The sequence below is a fragment of the Camelus bactrianus genome, chromosome 29, assembly GCF_048773025.1.
Source record: "Camelus bactrianus isolate YW-2024 breed Bactrian camel chromosome 29, ASM4877302v1, whole genome shotgun sequence".
Lineage (NCBI taxonomy): Eukaryota > Metazoa > Chordata > Mammalia > Artiodactyla > Camelidae > Camelus > Camelus bactrianus.
In genome coordinates this window covers 12,879,853-12,898,865 of record NC_133567.1, presented here as the reverse complement: position 1 = coordinate 12,898,865, position 19,013 = coordinate 12,879,853, and the positions used below count along the sequence as shown (strand labels likewise).

Below are 19,013 nucleotides of genomic sequence, written 5' to 3'. Positions count from 1 at the left end.
GCCTGCCCTCCGCGGTCAGCCAGAGCCATGGTGCTACATGTACTTATGCAAAGTTATCAATGCTATGCTCTCTGTCCTTGGATGATATGATTTAACGTAATGTAATGTTTCAGGTCTCTAAATTGGATGATTCTATGTTCTATTATCAGCTTCTTGTATTAGGTGATTTAGATCAGGAACACCTGCTTTTTAAAAAGCCTGCTTGTGAGGTCCTCCTGTGATGGCTCAGCAAAGGCCCAAGCGAGCAGACTGGCACTCGATGGTGGTAGGCAAAGCGAAACTGGGGGTTGTAGCCTCCCTGCGGGATTGTTGGAATCACAGTGGGGAAGGAGAGGCATGTCTGTGCAAGTAGCTGTACCAATCTCTTCACGAGACACAGGCATCAGGCCCTGCATCTGTAGAGAAAAACTGGAAAGAAAAGATACCCAGATGGGCAAGAACACGAGGGGAGAAAGAGGCAGCAGGTCTAACACGCAGAACAGAAAGTGGATCAGAAAGCAAGAGGCTTGTCGGTGAGAGGAGAGTGGGGAGCGCAGGGGGCTCCTGGGCATGGAGGAATGGCCCCAGGGGACAGAGGAGGTCAGGTCCTAGCCTGGTTTGCAGTCTTCTGAGGGGCATCTCTCTGAACACGCACCACTCAGGTGTAGTGGAAGCTTGAGCTGAAGCCCCGTGAGCCCTGAAGGCAGTGAGGACCCCTGGCAGAGTAGCAAGAAGGGATGATGGGAAGTAGGGGGACCAGCCCTCCTCTGTTTCCTTTGTCCCCGCCCCTCTCTTCCCTCTGCTTTTATTGGACATCTCTGTGGTGTAAGCTTCATGCTAGTCACTGGGTGTCCAAAGTTGAACAGGGCAAGAACCTTGCCCGCCCCTGTGGGGATTCCAGCCCCTCCCCTGGCCCACCCTCACTTTCTAGATGGCTCTCCCAGCTCAGGCAGCGACCCTCCTCTTGGAGGCCCACTCTGAGAAGAACAAGAGACCTGATGAAGCACTCTTTTTTCTGGGTCCCCAGGTAAGTGAGTGATTTGTAGAAATCTACCTGGGTTGGTTTATTTTCTTAAGAACTATGAGTGGCTGGGAAAATCCCAGAGTCTGATTAAAAAAAAAAAAAAACTCCCTCCATGCCCAAACTACCTTTTCTAATGGAACAGGCTGTGACTTCCTAGATGGTAATCTGGGTGAGTAGAGTGGGTCTGTTTTTGTTTTTCATCATCTCTCACTAGTGGAAGGAGCATCAGTGACTTTTCTCCCCACCAAATGCTGTCCCCACTGGCCTGACCAGTGTGGGAATTTTCCCAATGTCCTGAGCATGTACCTTTCTCATTCCTTGTCTACTTCATACTTTGACTACAAAAGTCAGAGTCTTAGAATGGCCCTCCATTATGTTAAGTATGCAGTAAAACCCTTCAGAACAGATCCTTCTAAACAGGCATTTGTGATTTTTAGATTCTATATATCCTGAATTTCAGCTGCAGCTGTAAAGCTCTTCAGTATGAACACAAACATTATTGAGCCCCGACTGTATGCCAACCAGTGAGTAAAAAGACCTCTCCTGTAGCCAAGGGACAGATGTGAGTGCAAATCATCATCTCACAGTAAGAGGGGGAGAGAGCTGTTCGAGGGGAGTTAGGCACAGGGTTTTGCAGGAGCAGAGGGAGGGGCTTCACAGTGATGGGTCTTTAAAGAGAACAGGTGGAAGGGCATCTGTGCAAATGGAACAGTCTGAGAAAACACTTGTAATCTTCAACCAGGATGGTGTATTTGGGAAGCTAGACACAAAATATTGCTGGAGTGTCAGGTAGGACTGTTGGGAGGTGAGTTTTCCTGTGCTAAGAAACAGAATGATTTGCAGGTTAAAATGTTTATACTACTTAGACCAAAGTGTTTTAAAGGATTTTTAGAAACAACTTTTCATATAATTTCCATATATTAACCTATTTATTAAAATATTACATACTCCTGTAGTGTAATTTTGCTGGCATTGTTTGATTTAACATATATAATTGAAAGAAATAGAGCATTTTCATAGTTTGGTCTTTTGAGAGGCTGCTCTCAAATGTTCTCAGCACTGCATTTGAACTTCACCTCACTTCTTATTTCTTTCACACCTGTTGATTTTTTTCTACCCTCATGTAGTCTCAGTCTCACCTTTCAGCCTCATGATGCCACATAACTCCTAATGCCTTAGTGAGCAGCACCCATTGAAATAGAATTAACTCTAAATAAGCAGTTTTCATGTTTTATTTTGACTTCATCTCTTAATACTCCATTGCTGGAGAAGATTCAGGCAGAGACCCACCATGCTCACGCTGGAGAGTGAATGGATGCTGACCTGTGGCTGTAAGGACATGTGCTCGTTGCCTTTTGCTTGACCCACCTGCAGAATTCCTGAAGCCACTGATGATGCGGTTTACTGTGCATCTGCCTTTTTTTTTCCTTCTGTGATCTATCTTTAAGTCTAAGCTCCTGCACCGTAAACATATTTAGATTAGATAAAAGAAAATTTTGGACATATTGTTAATACTTTCTTGGCTTACTATGCAAGATTATCCACTGTCAGTTTTACCTATCGATACATTCAGTATTGATAGTTCACGTGTGAAGTGGGGCACCACATAAAATGGTCCAGTGGTGATAGCAGATTCAGTGATAGTTCTTAAAAACAACAGCACTTTCTAGCCAGTTATGCCAGGAATCTTTTCTGGTTTCTGTTTTCTCTCTTGATACATGTAGTCCATTCACTTTAAAAGTAGAGCCTACATATTTCAAACTTGTGGAGCCCATGTAGGCAGTCATGCCTCACCATTCATGAGAATGAAACTAAGCACATTGCTCTCTGCTGCAGAGAGCGAGGGGGCTTTGCTGGATGGAGTGGCCTTGAGATGGGGTCATTTTGCCGTCTCTTGGTGCTGAAGGGAACCATGACGTGTGAACGCTAAACTCAATGTCAGAGAGAGGCAGGCGACTGGGAGCTGAGGTTCCTCCCAGTACTAAAGAAAGTGCAGCTGCGCGTTTTTAATATGCACGGCAGGAGATTTCAGCGGCCTGATGATATATAGTGCATTAATGTGGAGAAGATAAACACATTTGGAGAGCACAGGAAGGGCCTTGTGTTTTTATGTTAGCAGAATGCTTCCTAATGAATAAGAATGTGCTGCTGGCTTCACAGAGCCAGATGGCAGCTTTTCTAATTTTAGTTGGGTGCAGATGCATAATTCTCTGGTTTTACCTTCTAGAACCTTTGAGATGCTACATAACTTCTCCTGTAATATTTTATCTATAGTGCTTGGCCAGAAACCGCCTGTCACTGTTTCAATGACTTCTTTGCTCTGCGTGGGTCCCAGGGCTGCTAGGTTTGACGGGCACTTCACCTGAAATCATCCAGCTCCTAAATGCAGGAAAAGATGGAAATTGTGGATGTATTCCCACTAGAGTCTTAAAAATTTGTTGTGGAGGTGATTAGACTTGTGTTTGATGTCAGTCTCCTGAAAAATTGATAGGTATCTGGGTGAGTGATTTTACTCATTTTGGAGCAGTGGAATTAATTATAAAACCTGCATGAAGTATCAGGTTCCATTTTAGTCAAAGATGCTAATACTTTAAATAATACTGCTTTAGTAAAAGCAACCATCCTCATGCTTGACCATCATGAAAGCAACTTGAACCTCTTACTTGTTCTGTGCCAGGGAGATCTAACCGTGGGCAGTGTTAACATTTTTTTGTATGTGGATGTAAATACCCTATGGATTATCTTCCCGCTGACGTATTCTTACAGGGTGAATAACTGATATTTGTTTAATTCTTTTTTAAGATAAACTAATTTACACAAGTTTTCCATGGCATCTTCAGAGGGTTTTAGAAAAGGAGAAAAGAAAGAGTATAAACTTCTCTAATAATGGCCGCATCAAACTGGCCCTCTAATGGGCAGACGTTAAACAGCATTTTGGTTTCTAAGTCATTGGTGGTTGCCTCTGCTGCTGTTGGCATTGGCACAAGGATGTGGCTGTCCGCCGCGCTGTGACTGCAGCCCTGTGAGGAGGTAGGACTCTGTCCGTATTCTGTGGGAAGAAGGCCCTTTGAGGTCATGTTTAGTTCAGTTGCCCAATGAACAAATAGATAAGACCTTCTAATATTATAAGATTCAGTTACCAAAAATCAATAAATGCTGTTTTTTAATAACTCATAAATTTCTTTAAAAAAATCACTTTATACTTTAAAAATAGCTAAGTATACTGTTTTAAAGAATAAATCAATTTTTGCAAGAATTGCAGTTCCTGATTTGCTTCTGTTCTCACCAGGAAACTTAAATTTTACTTTTCCTTTGTATTTTTAAATCACTTAAATATCTACAGCTCACACGCTTCCCTGTTCACCTTTCCTTTTGTTCTGAGAGGAAAACACGAATAATAATTACTTATAAAGAAAAGTGTATGGAATATTATATTAACGACTCCCCCCAGTTTGTGTTGTGACTCATCTTAACACAGTCCCTGAAGAGATGGGGTTTTGTTCTTCGCTTTGAAACTGGAAATCTAATTAATTGGTATTGGATTTCTAGAGTGCAGGCAAATGGAGGAGGGAACCGGATGGATTGCTCTGGGAGCAGCCACCGGGAGGGAAGGGACATGAGGAGGGAGAGGACAGAGGAGAGGCATCCTTCGACAGTCTCTCAAATCAGAGCTTTGCATTTGTGAAGCTGTGCTATTAAAAAGGTCACAGCTATTTTATGGTATTTTTGTCTTTTGGGAGTGAGGAAGAAAAGGATAGAATTATCTTCATTGTTATTCTCTTAGGTCTTAGTCTATCTAAAAATAATCACTTTAATAGTTAAAGTGCAGCAGGAAGAAATGGAAGTTGGGACATGGAGGAGAAATCTTGGAGGCTCTGAAATTAAATTTTATCTTCTTTTTTTGTTTAAGAGTTCCATCTGTAATAAAGAGATTGCATATGGTTTTGATCGTTTGAAACTCAAGGATGATCTTTCTACTGTTGAGTTTACTGAAGGATATTTTTGTAACAGAATATATTTTTATGGTTAATGGATGCAAAATATAGAAAAGTAAATATAATTTGTGACCGCTGAGAAAACTGCCTAATTTAAAAATATTAAATAGTGTATTTTAAGTATGGTAATGCTGGTCTTACAGAAGTATAAATATATCTAAGGATTTAAGCTTATTTATATCTGGGACATAAAAATAGTGTACTTACTACTAAAATGCTCCATCAAGATACCAGTATATGTTCAGTTAACTTAACAATATGTCCCAAAGGAGTCCTTTTTTTCCTCCTATTTAATTTCAAAGCCCGAATGAGCATGGTACAGAGGTAGTGGTTACTTCATGAAAAGTACACAAATAACATAAATTCATGGTCAGTTTCATTTAGATTCCAGTTACATTGGTAAAGCAGTGTTTCTGGATATTTTATGTCACTTCATATTATAGACTTTTTAATATTGAGAAATAGTCAAAGCACACATCTAATACAGAATTGATTAACAGATGGCAGATTAGTGGGAAGATGCATATATACAAACATTAAGTGAGGACAGGAGTGAGCGGCCCTCAGTTCAGCCCTTTGTCTCTTATTCATTTACCCTGTGAGTAGTGAAAATTTCCCATTCTCGTAATACATGTGTAAATAGTATTGTGTAAATATTGAACATTTTAAAAGTTCTCCTGTAAATAACCAATGGCTTCATCTGGAATTTTCTTTCCCAGCACGTGTTCCACTAATATGATTTCAGATTGACCTTGGGAGACTTTTTGTTGTTTTCATTTTTAATCAGGGATCCCTAGAATTCTAGCTTAGACAAACTTTTTGCCGTTGTTCCTTAATGCTGGTTTCATCATAGGCCAGGGTGAGATGTCCTTGGAGGCAGACGCCACACACCCGCTGCTTTTGCCATCTGCTTGTGGTCCTGCAGGGTCCAGCGCAGCTGCAGTGGACCTGAACTATTTTCAGCTACATCCAGCCATTTTTATCTCTTCTTTGAATGTAAAGTTAGTTCCCTGCAGTTCAGCCCTAAGTTGTTCTCACTTGGCTCACCTGTAAGTGTCGTGCCCCTCCCCTGGCTAGGCGTCATCTCTCAGGGGATGAAGATCGTTCACTCCACCTGCCCCGGAAGCATGAGTGAGACCATAGCAATGCGCCGAGATGCTTGGACGGTGTTACTGGTCGATTTCCTCATTCCAGCCCCTCATCCCGTGACTTCTTGTTAGCTGCCACTTTTCTTCTTTTAAAGGCTTATCAGTTGAATGTTATATAAAGAGAAAAAAATAAAGTGCTTCATTATTGCAATTAATTTTCCAGGATGAAAATTATTTTTATCCAGGCTTTCCAGTAGAGCCCAAACACATATTTTATGCACTCTAAGTGATCTCTTCCATTAAATTTTAGGCCCTCACCCTAAATTATATCTGATCTGTAGATTCCTAAAAATGAAAGGAACTGCTGCACAGATACAATGTCTTTCTACGTATTTTCTGATGAAAGTCTAAAATACAGTGAGCATGTTGCCAGAATATTTAGAATACCTCAACCTGAAAGTTTATCAGTGTTTTGCAACCTGCATGAATGAGTTTTCCAAGTTTGAATTTTTTTAATTCCACAAAATATTAATGAGTGAATTTAGGAAGCTTTTGGGTCTTTAGAATGATGATCAGATCTTCATATTTCAATATGTATATTAATTGTAATAAGACATAAGGATACAATGTATAACTCAAGGAATATGACCAATATTTTATAATAACTTTCAGTGGAGTACAATCTATAAAAACATGGAATCACTATGTTGTACACCTGAAACTGATGTAATATTGTAAATCAACTATACTTCAGTTTTTCTAAAAAAGGACTCAGAAATGGATTGCCCCAAACATTGTTATTTTGTATTTATTTTGCCCTAAAATGAGGCAATAAACACAAAAAACAATAATGTAATTGAGAAAACAGATACTCTCTGCTTATAAGCTCTGTTTTTGGAACTCAGTAAGGAAGAGCTAACAAAGACAGAAATGCTAGCAGTGAGTTACACATTTGTAAACTATAGTGTAGTTTTTAAAGTGTGTTGTACATATCATCTCCCTGACTCCTGTTATGGTTCGTGATGCACGAAGGCAGGTACTAAGGCCTTAAAAAGTTGACGTGACGTGCTCTGCCACATACGTCCCCTGAGTCCTACTTGAACTATGCAGGTCCTTTCTCCTTTTCCTCTGAAGCTCTCTGTCGTGGAGCAGACCGGCATAATTCCTAACTATTGCCTAGGTTCTCCAGTACAAATTAAGCTTTACAAGTTTTTTAAAAGTACTGTATAAAATCTTACTCTCCCCCCCAATAAAAGCAGGATTTACTAAGGTCATGAAAGCAAGTTGATTCTGAGTACTAAATTGATATACAGTTTCCTGTATTTGCATTTAATTACAACGATAACATGCAGTGTAAACAAGGGTGTAATTTATTCCAAGTCATTGGCACATTGTTTTGTGTTGTTTTCTAGCACGTTGTTGGGGTGTATCTGTCATGCTTTAAACTTTTTGTGGTGTTCTTGATATAACCAGTTTACATAAATTTTGATGACTTGCATCTGTTTCTTCCATGAGATTTTTCTACGACAGAATGTCTTCCAGGGCCTCGGGGTGGGCCTGGAAGTTGCCTCACACATTTCAGTCCAGGGGCGCAGATCACGCACGTCTGCACTAGACAAAAGGGCCACCGTTGGAGTTCTCACGGTGCTCAATAGGGTGCCGCTTCTCCCTGCCTTGAATTGTTAAGCATCTGCAGTCAGACAGGGGCCTCATCATTCTGGTTGCATTAGACGTGCAAGTGACAAGAGGCCGGGTGGTCGGGGAGCCAGGGCAGTGGCTCCAGAGCGGCCCCAGCGGTCGGGACTCGTGTTTATCCTTCCTCAGACCTGCGCCAGTGCCTCTCTGCTTACACGACCAAAGCCTGAACAGCAGGCCTTCCGTCTTCCCAGCTTGGGGAACCTCTGCAGCAGATTCATTTTGCCAAGCTGTGGAGCAGTTTTGCCATCTAGGAAAAATACTTGTCAGGGACTGGCATGAAACCACTGAACTCATTTTCTCAGCAGCCTGAAAGGGGTGCCGGGCCGCAGGTGCTAGAGGCGACAAGTGAACGTTCCGGCTCCTGCTGCCAGCACTTTCTCCATTCAGTGGCGCCGGGGATGTTCTCCAACCCTTAGAGCCATATCCGATCCCACTAGAGATTTTTAAAATCATTAAGATAAAAATATTTCTGTGTCACTCTGTCCTCGAACTAGCACTGCCATTTAATTTACACTCGTGTTTGTTGCAGAGAAAGCAGCAGCCGCCAACATAGACGAGGTGCAGAAATCAGACGTGTCATCCACCGGGCAAGGTGTCATCGACAAGGATGCGCTGGGCCCTATGATGCTTGAGGTAGCACATCCGCGTTTTGGTTCTGTACTTTACACTGTTGTTGACTTTCACAGTATTACATTTAATTTTCAGATGAATATAATTTAAGGATAATCCACACTTGGTTTTCACTGTTCACGTTAAAGTACTGCTAACCTCTTGAGCTTCCTAATATGTATCCATCTTTTAGCTCCTGATTCCTGCTTATATACATTTCAGATTAATATTGTAGAATTAAGTTAACTAGAATATAAATTTGAAAGGCTTTAACTGCCAGGTGAGCATTCCTTTTAGAAAACCATGTTCCCAACGCCTATTAAATTCTGTGATTATAATATATTATGGTTTGAAATATTCCTAGAATTCTTAGATTTTTATATATGCATGTACATGAGCCTATATATACAGGTTAAAATTGGAAGACCAAAGGAGATTTACACTTTTTATTTATGCTACTTCAAACTAGTTTATTTATTTCATTAAGATGAAAATTGAAGTAACAGGCAGAACTTTCAAGATAAGCACCTCCAGTGTAATGGTTGGACTTAACTGCCCATTCTTTATTACCTTTAGGAAGTTTTATGACCAGACTACTGTCTGGAATTTGTGAAGTCCCACTTTCTTATTTTGTTAACCAGTACTGTATTAAACACCAAGTCCCTTGCTGTACCTATTCCAAAATTAAAATTCAAGATGTAGGCTATGGTAAGATGAGGGAAAAAATGTCAGTGAATATTTAACAAGAAGAGGAGCCCTGAGACGTAAATTATGTCGGTCCTGAGGATAATTTACTCTGCTGATGACATGATGAGATTGCGAATCGCTGCCTGGCCAGAGGCTCTGCAGCACCACCACTGCAGCGTCACTTGACTTACAGCAGCCGCACGTGGAGGAGGAACTGGGATTTTTAAAGCAGAGATAACCAGTAATTGCCCCCTTTTTTTCAGCTGGTGCATAAGATGATTTTTATTTTTAGAAAATCTAATTCTGTGAAAATCTGCCATATAATTGGAGGGTTGGGGGGGCACAGAAAAAATTTAAAGATTGTCTGACCCAGTCTTTGTATTTAGAAATGACAAAATTCATTCCTTGAGGCTGACCCTGCTGGCCCTCTAGAATCACTAGCTTGAAAACATCCAACTATAATTTTCAGGGAAAAAGCAAAAACACACTTAACTTGAATTCCCAGAGCCAACAAGGCAGTGGACGGCCAGAGAGTGTTAGTTCTCTCTGGCTGGTTCTCAGAAGCAGATAAGAAAACTCTTAACTAGATGGACTATTGAGAGTTAGATGAAAGAACCAGATAAATTCCTGTAAAAATTTTTTTTTGAATTATAATCAAAATTAGTTTGAAAGTGATGGTAATCTCATTTATTAAAACAAGGAAATTTCCACATACCTCTGTTTATTCCTTATATCAGGGGAAATTAAAGTAGGGTGAAAACTCTTGGGAAGATTTTTGATGCTCCTAGAAAGAAATGCTTGGAGTAACCACAGGGCTATGACTTAAGCTTTTTGAGAGCAAGTTCACTAATTGCAGAAATCAGATTGCTAGATGTCAGCGGACCTTGTCTCATAACATCAAATCAGCATTTTTACTGTTTCAAAATAGTCTTCTGAGAATTCAGAGCATTGAGCAAATACCTGTGTAGCAGGACGTTAGTGCTAAATATGTGAGAGATAAAGTTTTGAATCTGGAGACTGAAGGTCTGTATTTAAATCTTTATCCCTGTTTACATGTAATAATTTAGACAGAGAAACCTCATTCTGGTTGAGCTGTTCTCGGCATAGATGCACACTCATGCTTACATCATAGCATAGTGGTTGCTAGGCAACCAAACCAAATGTCAGCTTTTTTCATCAGAGCATATCACAGTGAGCTTTAAAAAAGTTTTATAAGATGAAACAATTCCGTTTTTCAGTTGTATTTTGCCACAATCAGGCTTTGTACATGGTACTAGGCAGTAGGAAGCTACATGTACTTTCAAAAGTGAACAATAGGTAATACAATTATGAAAATCACTGTTGAAAGTGTATTTAAAGCAGTGAGTTTAAAAGGATACTTGATCCATAGCTAATCAACTGACTTCCTGTCCCCACCCTCACAGACCACACCCCTTCAGGCACACCCTTATACAAAGTTTCCAACAGTCAATGCCAACTTTTATGGAAGGATATTTACGTATAGTGTTAGTTTACCCCTTTTATTGTTTATTCCATTTGGAAAACGTGGCTGAACATTTAAGAAAAACTTAAAACCAAGTGGTAAGATGTGTGTGTGTGTGTGTGTGTGTGTGTATTTTAAGAGCTTGCTTTTGGTGCCTTATGGTCAGTTCTAATTTGAGAGAACACTTTTGTGATGAAAATAGAATTAAAGGTGGAATATACTCAAAGCTCACAAAATAGGAGCCTGTTAAATAATAACTTAAGGGAAAAACAAACTAGAGGAAAAATAAACACGTTATGCCCCATTCATACTCATCATTCAGTGTGTACACATAGCATTCATGTCCACAGTAGTAGTAAATACAAAGCATGAGGAACCTGTGACATCACCTGGGTGGACCATGTGGCCCTGGCCCACGGTATGCCTGATCCATGTTCAGACTCTTCTAGTCCTGATCACTCACCTGACCCACAAAACAGTACTGACAAGTCCACGTCAGAAAGGGAAAGGAGGACTAAGAGAAACTCCCTGAGCTCCCAGCCAAGGTGACCATGTTAGCTAGAGGGGCTGGGGAAGCACTGGAGGAGAGCACTGGGCTGCACAGAAATTGACAGCACGGGCTTTGGAGTCAGGTCCACCTGGATTTGCGTCCCACCTCTACCACTGACTGGTTAGTTGCAAGAGCTTGGGCAAATCAGTTAACCTCTGAGTCTCAATTTTTCCACCCTGTATAAATTGGAAAAGATAAACCATTCCTATAAAAAAGAAAGCGAGAGGGATGGAGGGAGGGGGAGAGACAGGGAGGGAGGGAGGGAGGAAGGAAGGAAGGAAGGAAAAAGAAAAGGAAAGAAAGAAAAGGAGGGAATAAAATGTAAACCATTTCTTTCAGAGTTGTAAATATTAAAAAGACACTGTGTGTTTGAAACTCAGTAAACGTGTCAATATCCATTATTCTTCTCTTTATTTCCTGAAATGATCCTAGATCTTTCATGTTTCCTAATATACTTTGGAATGACAGCAAAGTGAGGCGATGCACCTATCACAGGAAAAATGCTACTGCTGTCTAGGTGATTTAGGAACCTGCATCTTAACAACCCACAGAACAAGGAATACAGATGGGCACAGTTAGTTAAGTTTCTAGTTCTCACTGTTGAAAACCTAAACCTCAGGTCCCACTCTAGTCTCTAGACATTGCTGGCCATATCTCAACATGAGGTCCCCAGGAAGACTAGTTGGTCACGTGAGAGATGCACTTCCCAGACCCCTTCCCCATTTACACCAAACAGTAGAGGATTGTTGTTTCTTACAAGGTCTGAGACCACCTTGGATTCTTTTCATTTAAACCTTGGTAGCTTTAAAGGCAGTAAAATTTTCTGATTTTTTTTTTCTTGGCATTTATCCTTAAACTGAGGGAAAATTATCAGTGACCTTGCTCCCATTGTATTACATGAGGAACTATACAAAAAAATTACTCTGTATTGGATCAGGTGCATAAAAGTTGTTCTTGGTCCTATGGAGTACATTAATCTCATTTGGTGACTGCAGAGAGAGGCCTACATAATTTACTTGGCAATAATTATCCCCTGATAAATTAACAGAGTGAATGTTTGTCATTAGTTGTGACAAAAAGCCCTGATGTAGGCTCTCCCCCACTTACTAAGATGGAATAATTTCACCAAGAGGAAATGTGTTAATTGTATCTGGATGCTGGGAGAGGCGGGAGAGATATGGCTTTTCTCTCCACATGTGAATTACATGTTTCCTTTAAAGGGACCATTCCCTTCTTAACAGTCATGTGTGATTTTATGCTGCATCCTTTCTAACCCAATTTGTGCCTCTTCCCTTAGGCCCTTGATGGGTTCTTCTTTGTAGTGAACCTGGAAGGCAACGTTGTGTTTGTTTCAGAGAATGTGACACAGTACCTAAGGTATAACCAGGAAGAGCTGATGAACAAAAGTGTATACAGCATCCTGCACGTTGGGGACCACACTGAATTCGTCAAAAACCTGCTGCCAAAGTCTATAGGTAAATGACTGCCTTCTGGGTCCCTCTTCACCACCCCACCCCAGCCCACCCCCATGCACACAGTCTTGACTAGAGGGGGTAAAACAGAACTGTATCATGTCAGTGGGGATGAGAGTAACGGGGTTGTTTTTTAGAGATGCTTGTGTTAAGTGTTTACCTTATAAGTCATGGAGAGAAGGACATCTGTTGACATTGACTGTGAATGGATGATCTATTTGACCTTGTATTTAAAGTACGTGAAAATAATTCAGATGGAAAGTTCTCATACAACAACTGTTCCATGGGGCTTGTCTGATTGTCCAGTGCCCCCCTGCAGACCCTGTCCAGCCAGCCGACTCTGTTTTGTCCTTTTTTTCCACGGCCATGTAAGAAGAAGGTCACGAGAAGCTTGAGATTCAACTTATTTTAAGTCCAACTTGTGAAAAGAGTACCATGTGGGTGTATAAGACGTTCTAAAAATAAAACGCTGAGGAACAGGTGGTGTATAGAGGTCCGAATGCTCTCAGCCTGGGAGCCCTAAATGGGCTTTGCAGACTCTTGGGTGGCCCCTGCAAGTGGCATCACCGGGTGCTGCCTCCACCCCACCCTCCCTGCTTCCCCATCTTGATTCGGAGATGCCGTCCAAGTAGACATGATCATGATGGGCTGTATTGGAAAGTGGGTGATTCACAGCGTGGGCTCACCTCAGTGGCTGCTCCGGAACAGTGCTGCTCCCACTTACTCAGTGGCTCTTTTTTTATATTCTCACTTAAACTGATGATGCTAAGAACATCTTCATGGGTAAAAAGAAGTGCATATTTCAGTACACAATAAGGTCAAGTCCTGGGTTAGCAAGTATTTTTGTTCCTTTTCTGAAAACTTGTCTCTACTAGCTGGTCGTATTGTTACCACAGCAAGTAGGAAAAGGCCCTTTCGGGTTCCTTATGGCTAACGTTTCTGGTGCGATGACCCACAGTAATAGAAAGTACGCGAATACTCGTGAGATTCTTTTATTATATTCTCCAGTAAATGAACAAGAAAATGGGATTTCTTATTTAAAGTAACTAGTATTTTTCAAATCTCTTCAGTAATTTTATGACTTCCTCAGAGGACTTGTGCCTATTAATTCCTTGTCTAAAGAGCTCTTGGCCTTACTTTATATTGTACTTTGAGCATAAAAGCTTTCAACTTACTTATTAACCTGAATTAATAAAACTTTTTTCTTTGATTACGTAGTCTCCATTATATGCATATGCTTTTAAGAATACTGGTGGTGAAATAAACATCTCAGGTGTCTGGCTAAAGCTAGCAATGTTTCCTTCTGTCAAACAATTTCTGGCAATTAACTTGATATATTTCCTTTTTCTCTCTAGGGTTTGTTTCCTTCTTTATTCCTCTGCAGCCCAGTGCCTGTGGCTTAACATTGTATCCACCTAGATGGCCTCTTAAGCATTTTCTAACTAGTGATTTTGGGATATGTTTATCTGTCTAATGGTTGGCCCTTTTTTTGACTCCCTCTTTCCCTGTCCTATTGGTCCAAGTATTTTTTAGATGAAACACAAGGAACAGTAAAGAAAATAATACCAAAATGAGAATTAGGATTTGTTCTGACTCCAGCTCTTCCAGTAGTTGGACATTTCTTTAGACATCAGTTTTCTCATCTGTAGATGAGGAAGGTGATCTGGTGACCTTTACACCCTTTAACTCTCAAAATCAGACATTCTTCGATTCCTCTCTTTGATTTGTCTGATGCATCACCCCCCCCCCAAAAAGATGTCTTTTTCTTTTGTTATCTTTTTATTGAACTAGTATATACGTTTCTAAGGATTGATAATAAAACAGAAGTAGGTTTCAGTTGAAAAGAAATAAATGACATTAACAATGTATCCTCAAGGACATTCCAGTCTTACTGAAAAAATATACATGGAGCAAAGAGACTGCAACAGGGTAATTCAGCAGCAGCCAATTTACAGAATAGACACTGAAGTTTCTGTAAAATTTCGGATCTGTAAGAGGAGGCAAGAGTACGTTTGGATGGGAGGAGGGGCGGCAGCCTGACATTTTAGATCAGGTGGCAGGAGCAGAGAGATCCGTGTAGGACTGGGTACAGAAAGTGATGGGGGAGGCTTGTGCTGGGCAACGTGAAAGATCTGGTCGGATGGGTAAGATGTGGCTGGTTAGTAATCAAGGCCTGAGCCCAAAGGGAAGGGGTCGGAGTGAAGGGTAAGAAATGTAAAAGACATTTGAAATTCCCAAGAATTTTCTCAAGTTGTTAAAGCACTGACCCAAGAAGTTTTTCCCTTTAGATTATGAAATTACTTAGAAAAGTACGAACACCATATAAAAGTAAAATAACCGTAGGTTTCCCACATCATTTGGAGAATTCGGCAGAAGCGAGTCTGATGCTAAGTTTCTTTACACCGTTGGGTTCATTTTTTTTTCCTTGCTCAGTGAACGGGGGATCTTGGTCTGGCGAACCTCCCAGGCGGAACAGCCATACTTTCAATTGTCGGATGCTGGTAAAACCTTCACCTGAGTCCGAAGAGGAAGGTCACGATAACCAGGAAGCACATCAGAAATACGAAACTATGCAGTGCTTTGCTGTCTCTCAACCAAAGTCCATCAAAGAAGAAGGAGAAGGTAGGGCAGCATCTCTGGGATGTTTTATGTCACATATTCCTGTGCTGCTGCTTTCATGCTCAGTCATCTAAAATTGGAGGCCACACAAAGAAGAATTTAGAGGCAGTTTCTCTTTTCTACATGTTCAGTGTCTGATGCTTCAGCCACTGGCTGCATGTGGCTTTTGAGCATTTGAAATGTCCGAAATGCAACTGGTGGAGCACATTTTCTCTTCTGTGAAGTTGACATTAAATAGCCACACGTGGCTTAGTAGCCACATGCTAGAGCAGCTCTGCTAGTGGGTGAAACTCTTGGGGATCCTAGGCTCCTCTGAACCTACTGCGAGCTTGGAAAATGCACCCAGCCCAAACATTTTTCATATACCTTCAAGGGAGTCATGAACTTCATGTGGTTTATCCTTGGGTGCTGGGCCCAGAGTACAGTGTAAGAGAATGACACTTGAGAGGATAGAGATGTGTGGGGAGTAGGGAAAGGGCTCCAGGCTATGAGCTCTCAGGCTCTTCCCCTTAAAGACATGCTGATGTAGTGTCCACCTTCTACGCCCTCCGAGCAGTCCATTCCACACCTCTGAGTGTCACCGCCTGTGACATGGGACAGGACTGCCGAGCACGTTCTGCATGCAGAGCACGAGGGGAAGAGCGAGGGCCATTGGTGAAAGGAAACATCATGGGCTTAATAATCAGACAGGCCGGCTCCTAATTCAGCCACTTAGCAGCTCTGACCTCTCTGAACATCCGTTTGCTCTCTTAACCAGTGAAGTCAACACTGCCAGTATCACAGAGTAATAAGGCTAAATGAATATGCCTGAGCTGTGATTGGCATTCAATACTAGGTATTTAATCCTCTTTTTAAAAATATGTAAGTAATTTAAATTTTATTGGAAAGAAATAGAGCTGTCACAGATGATACATAGTTTTCACAATTAAATTTTTCCGCAGATATGAACTGTCAGGTGATTTTATTCTCCTGTACACAGCAGAGTAAGTGCTGCTGATTCACCAAAAATATTCTGCAGCCGAGCTCGCTGATGATTCTGTGTTGTATATTTAACCATTTTTGTACATTTAAAATCTGATTCTGGATATTTACGCAGCATAGCATAAGGGTGGAGTTTCTGAGCCATGGTGCGCTTGGGTTCAAGTCCCAGCTTTGCCAAAGTTTTGCGTGATGTTGGGCAAGTTGCTGAAACTTTGTGCTTTGGTTTTCTCCTCTGTTAAATGGAGATGATGCTAGTGCCTGCCTCACAGAGTTATTAAAAGGATTCAGTGAATTAGGAGCCTGTAAAGTAGCTAGAAAGATACCTGTCTCATAGTAAATGCTCCAAACCTTAGCTTTTATCATGTGGATGATTATATTTTTTTGTGTGTGATACTATTACTGGATATATTTAAAGAAAATTTCCCCCAAATTTAAAGGTGAATGGTCATAAATCAGTGACATAGATATGAAGTGACTTTTTGTTTTTAATGGAGGTGCTGGGGATTGCACTCAGGATCTCGTGCATTTGAATAAGCACGCACTCTACCACTGAACTGTACCCACAGCCCCCGAAGAGACATTTGTTATCAACCTTTTTATCCAGCATTTCTGAAATTGAAAAGGCTTGGCAGTATGCTCTGCATGTTACAAGATAAATAAAACACTTCCCTGTTCTCCAGAAGTGAACCCAGAACATTAAACTATTGAGGTGGGGGAAGCATCGGCTGTGCGAGGAGCCAGCCGGGGTCAAGACTCTGAACTTGGCACATGCTGCATTTTCTAGGTTTGGTCTCCAAATCTGAGTCTAGACTCCACTTATCTTCTTTGTCTTACATTGCATGTCGCCATTGTAGGGGTGTTCACATAGTTTGGTCAAAGGTACGTCTAGTTTCCCTGTATCCTGGTGAGCCTCAGACTCAAGAATCCAGCCCCTGACAGAGCACCGGTTTGTCGTTTTCATCATTTGTGAGCTTTATTATGAATTTGTCTGGTTGTTACCATCAGCCAGTTAATAAGGAAGGACTCCATTCTTCCCCACTGCTGGGGAGATGGCTTTGGATGTCTGCCTCTCATGTGGTGGGTATGCTTTTAGCACACGTGTCATGTGGCTCCCGCAGTTTATCCTTAGCTGGACACCCTCCCCTTAGATCTGCAAGTCTGTGCTGTCATAAATATATTTGAGTTTCTTTGCATCACTACCAAAGCCTAAAATGATAATGTATGTGATTGAAGATTTGCAGTCCTGCCTGATTTGTGTGGCTAGAAGAGTTCCCATGAAGGAGAGACCAGTCCTTCCCTCATCAGAAAGTTTTACCACTCGCCAAGATCTCCAAGGTAAATTTTCTTGCCAGAGAAGGCCACAAAATCATTCTTGAATACTCAGATGTTTGTAAATGCAAGGACTGGGTTTAGGGGACTGTCAGGGAGCTGGTGGTAGTGGCGAAAGCGTGGAGGAGGAGCTGGGGGACAGGGAGGGGTCGGGGCTTCCTCGTGATTGTTTTCACAGTCTACCCTCGTGGTCAGCGCGCTGTGCTACCAGGTCTAAATAAATAAATTTTTATCTTTTTAAGATTTAATTATTTCTGTGAATACGAGATCCGTGTGTAGGTCTAATGCTTACTGTTATTTGATAGGCAAGATCACATCACTGGATACAAGCACCATGCGGGCAGCCATGAAGCCAGGCTGGGAGGACCTGGTGAGGAGGTGCATTCAGAAGTTCCATGCACAGCACGAAGGGGAGTCTGTGTCTTACGCTAAGAGGCATCATCATGAAGGTAACAAACTCTAAATGATATTTTTCTTGAAGTTGATTTTGCTAAATTGCGGCTTTTTGGGAGTGCTTTCCCCAAAACCGTGATTCCTGACGTCCCCCTCCGGGGACTCGGATCTGGTGACCCTTCGCGTTCATGTGTACTTGCATCGTCTTGCCCAGGACTGTTGCCATCTGAAGGAAAATTTAGTAGGAGAACCTGTAGGGCTAAGCATGTGGTGAAGGAAATCGAATTGGAGGTTATAATTTCACAAAGACAGACGAAAGGAAAGGGAAAGAGATGATTTATTTGACCCAAGCTCTCTGGATGTGTGAGACGGCAGACTCAGGTACCCTCTAATAGCAAAAGAAGTACCATCTGAATCATAAAGAAAGTAAGAATGAAATGAAATTTGCAAGAGCAAGTGAATTCCTGATGGAGCTGGTGGTGGGATCCCACACCCTCCTTCCAGGGGATGACCACAGAAGACTTCCCAGATGTTTCTAGATGAAGTGACTTGTCTGAGGTCACACAGTAAATGAATAGGACACCTGGAACTCAACCCAAGACTTCAGAGTCGTATTTCAGTACTAATAGCAGCCCTCACTGCACCTGATCTTTGCCTGGAATTGTTCCTCTTTACGTGAGCCCGGTGGTCCCCACTGCCCACCGATGAAGTAGGCGTCTGACTCTCGTGGGCACTGCAGCCAGTGAGATGACGGCCTCAGGAGCCTTCGATTAGAAAGTGTCCACACCACGTGGGGATGAGAGGCCTGTCCTGGCAGCCACGCCGCTGTGCTGTCCCCACGGTCCTGTCTACGGCATCACTTCTTCTCCAGTGCATTCTGATTTTTTGTTAAATTGGCAAGAACCACAAAAAAATTCCTTGGTGCTTACTAAGTACTGCGTGGGGAAGAGAGTCACTTTTTCCTCTGTCTTCTGACTCTTCTCCCGGGCCCGGCAGGGGGCACATGGTTATGGGGCGTGGATTCCACAGGCGTGGCCAGAGGGACAGGGACTGTGTGCCTCGTAGCTCAGTATGGCAAATTGTCTGCATTTTTGCAGAAAAAAATT

At 41.8% G+C, this 19,013-nt stretch overlaps 1 protein-coding gene across 11 annotated transcripts in view; it reads left to right on the top strand.

Annotated features, from left to right (window-relative positions):
• The window catches only part of NCOA2 (nuclear receptor coactivator 2), a 227,431-nt gene that overhangs the window by 163,344 nt on the left and 45,074 nt on the right, over positions 1-19,013 (top strand). For all 11 annotated transcript variants that reach the window (XM_074354938.1, XM_074354942.1, XM_074354941.1 and 8 more), the window contains 5 exons: positions 8,314-8,417; positions 12,411-12,588; positions 15,019-15,207; positions 17,419-17,520; positions 17,820-17,963. In XM_074354938.1, coding sequence (XP_074211039.1) covers positions 8,314-8,417; positions 12,411-12,588; positions 15,019-15,207; positions 17,419-17,520; positions 17,820-17,963 — 717 coding nt within the window. The remainder of the gene's footprint in view (positions 1-8,313; positions 8,418-12,410; positions 12,589-15,018; positions 15,208-17,418; positions 17,521-17,819; positions 17,964-19,013) is intronic.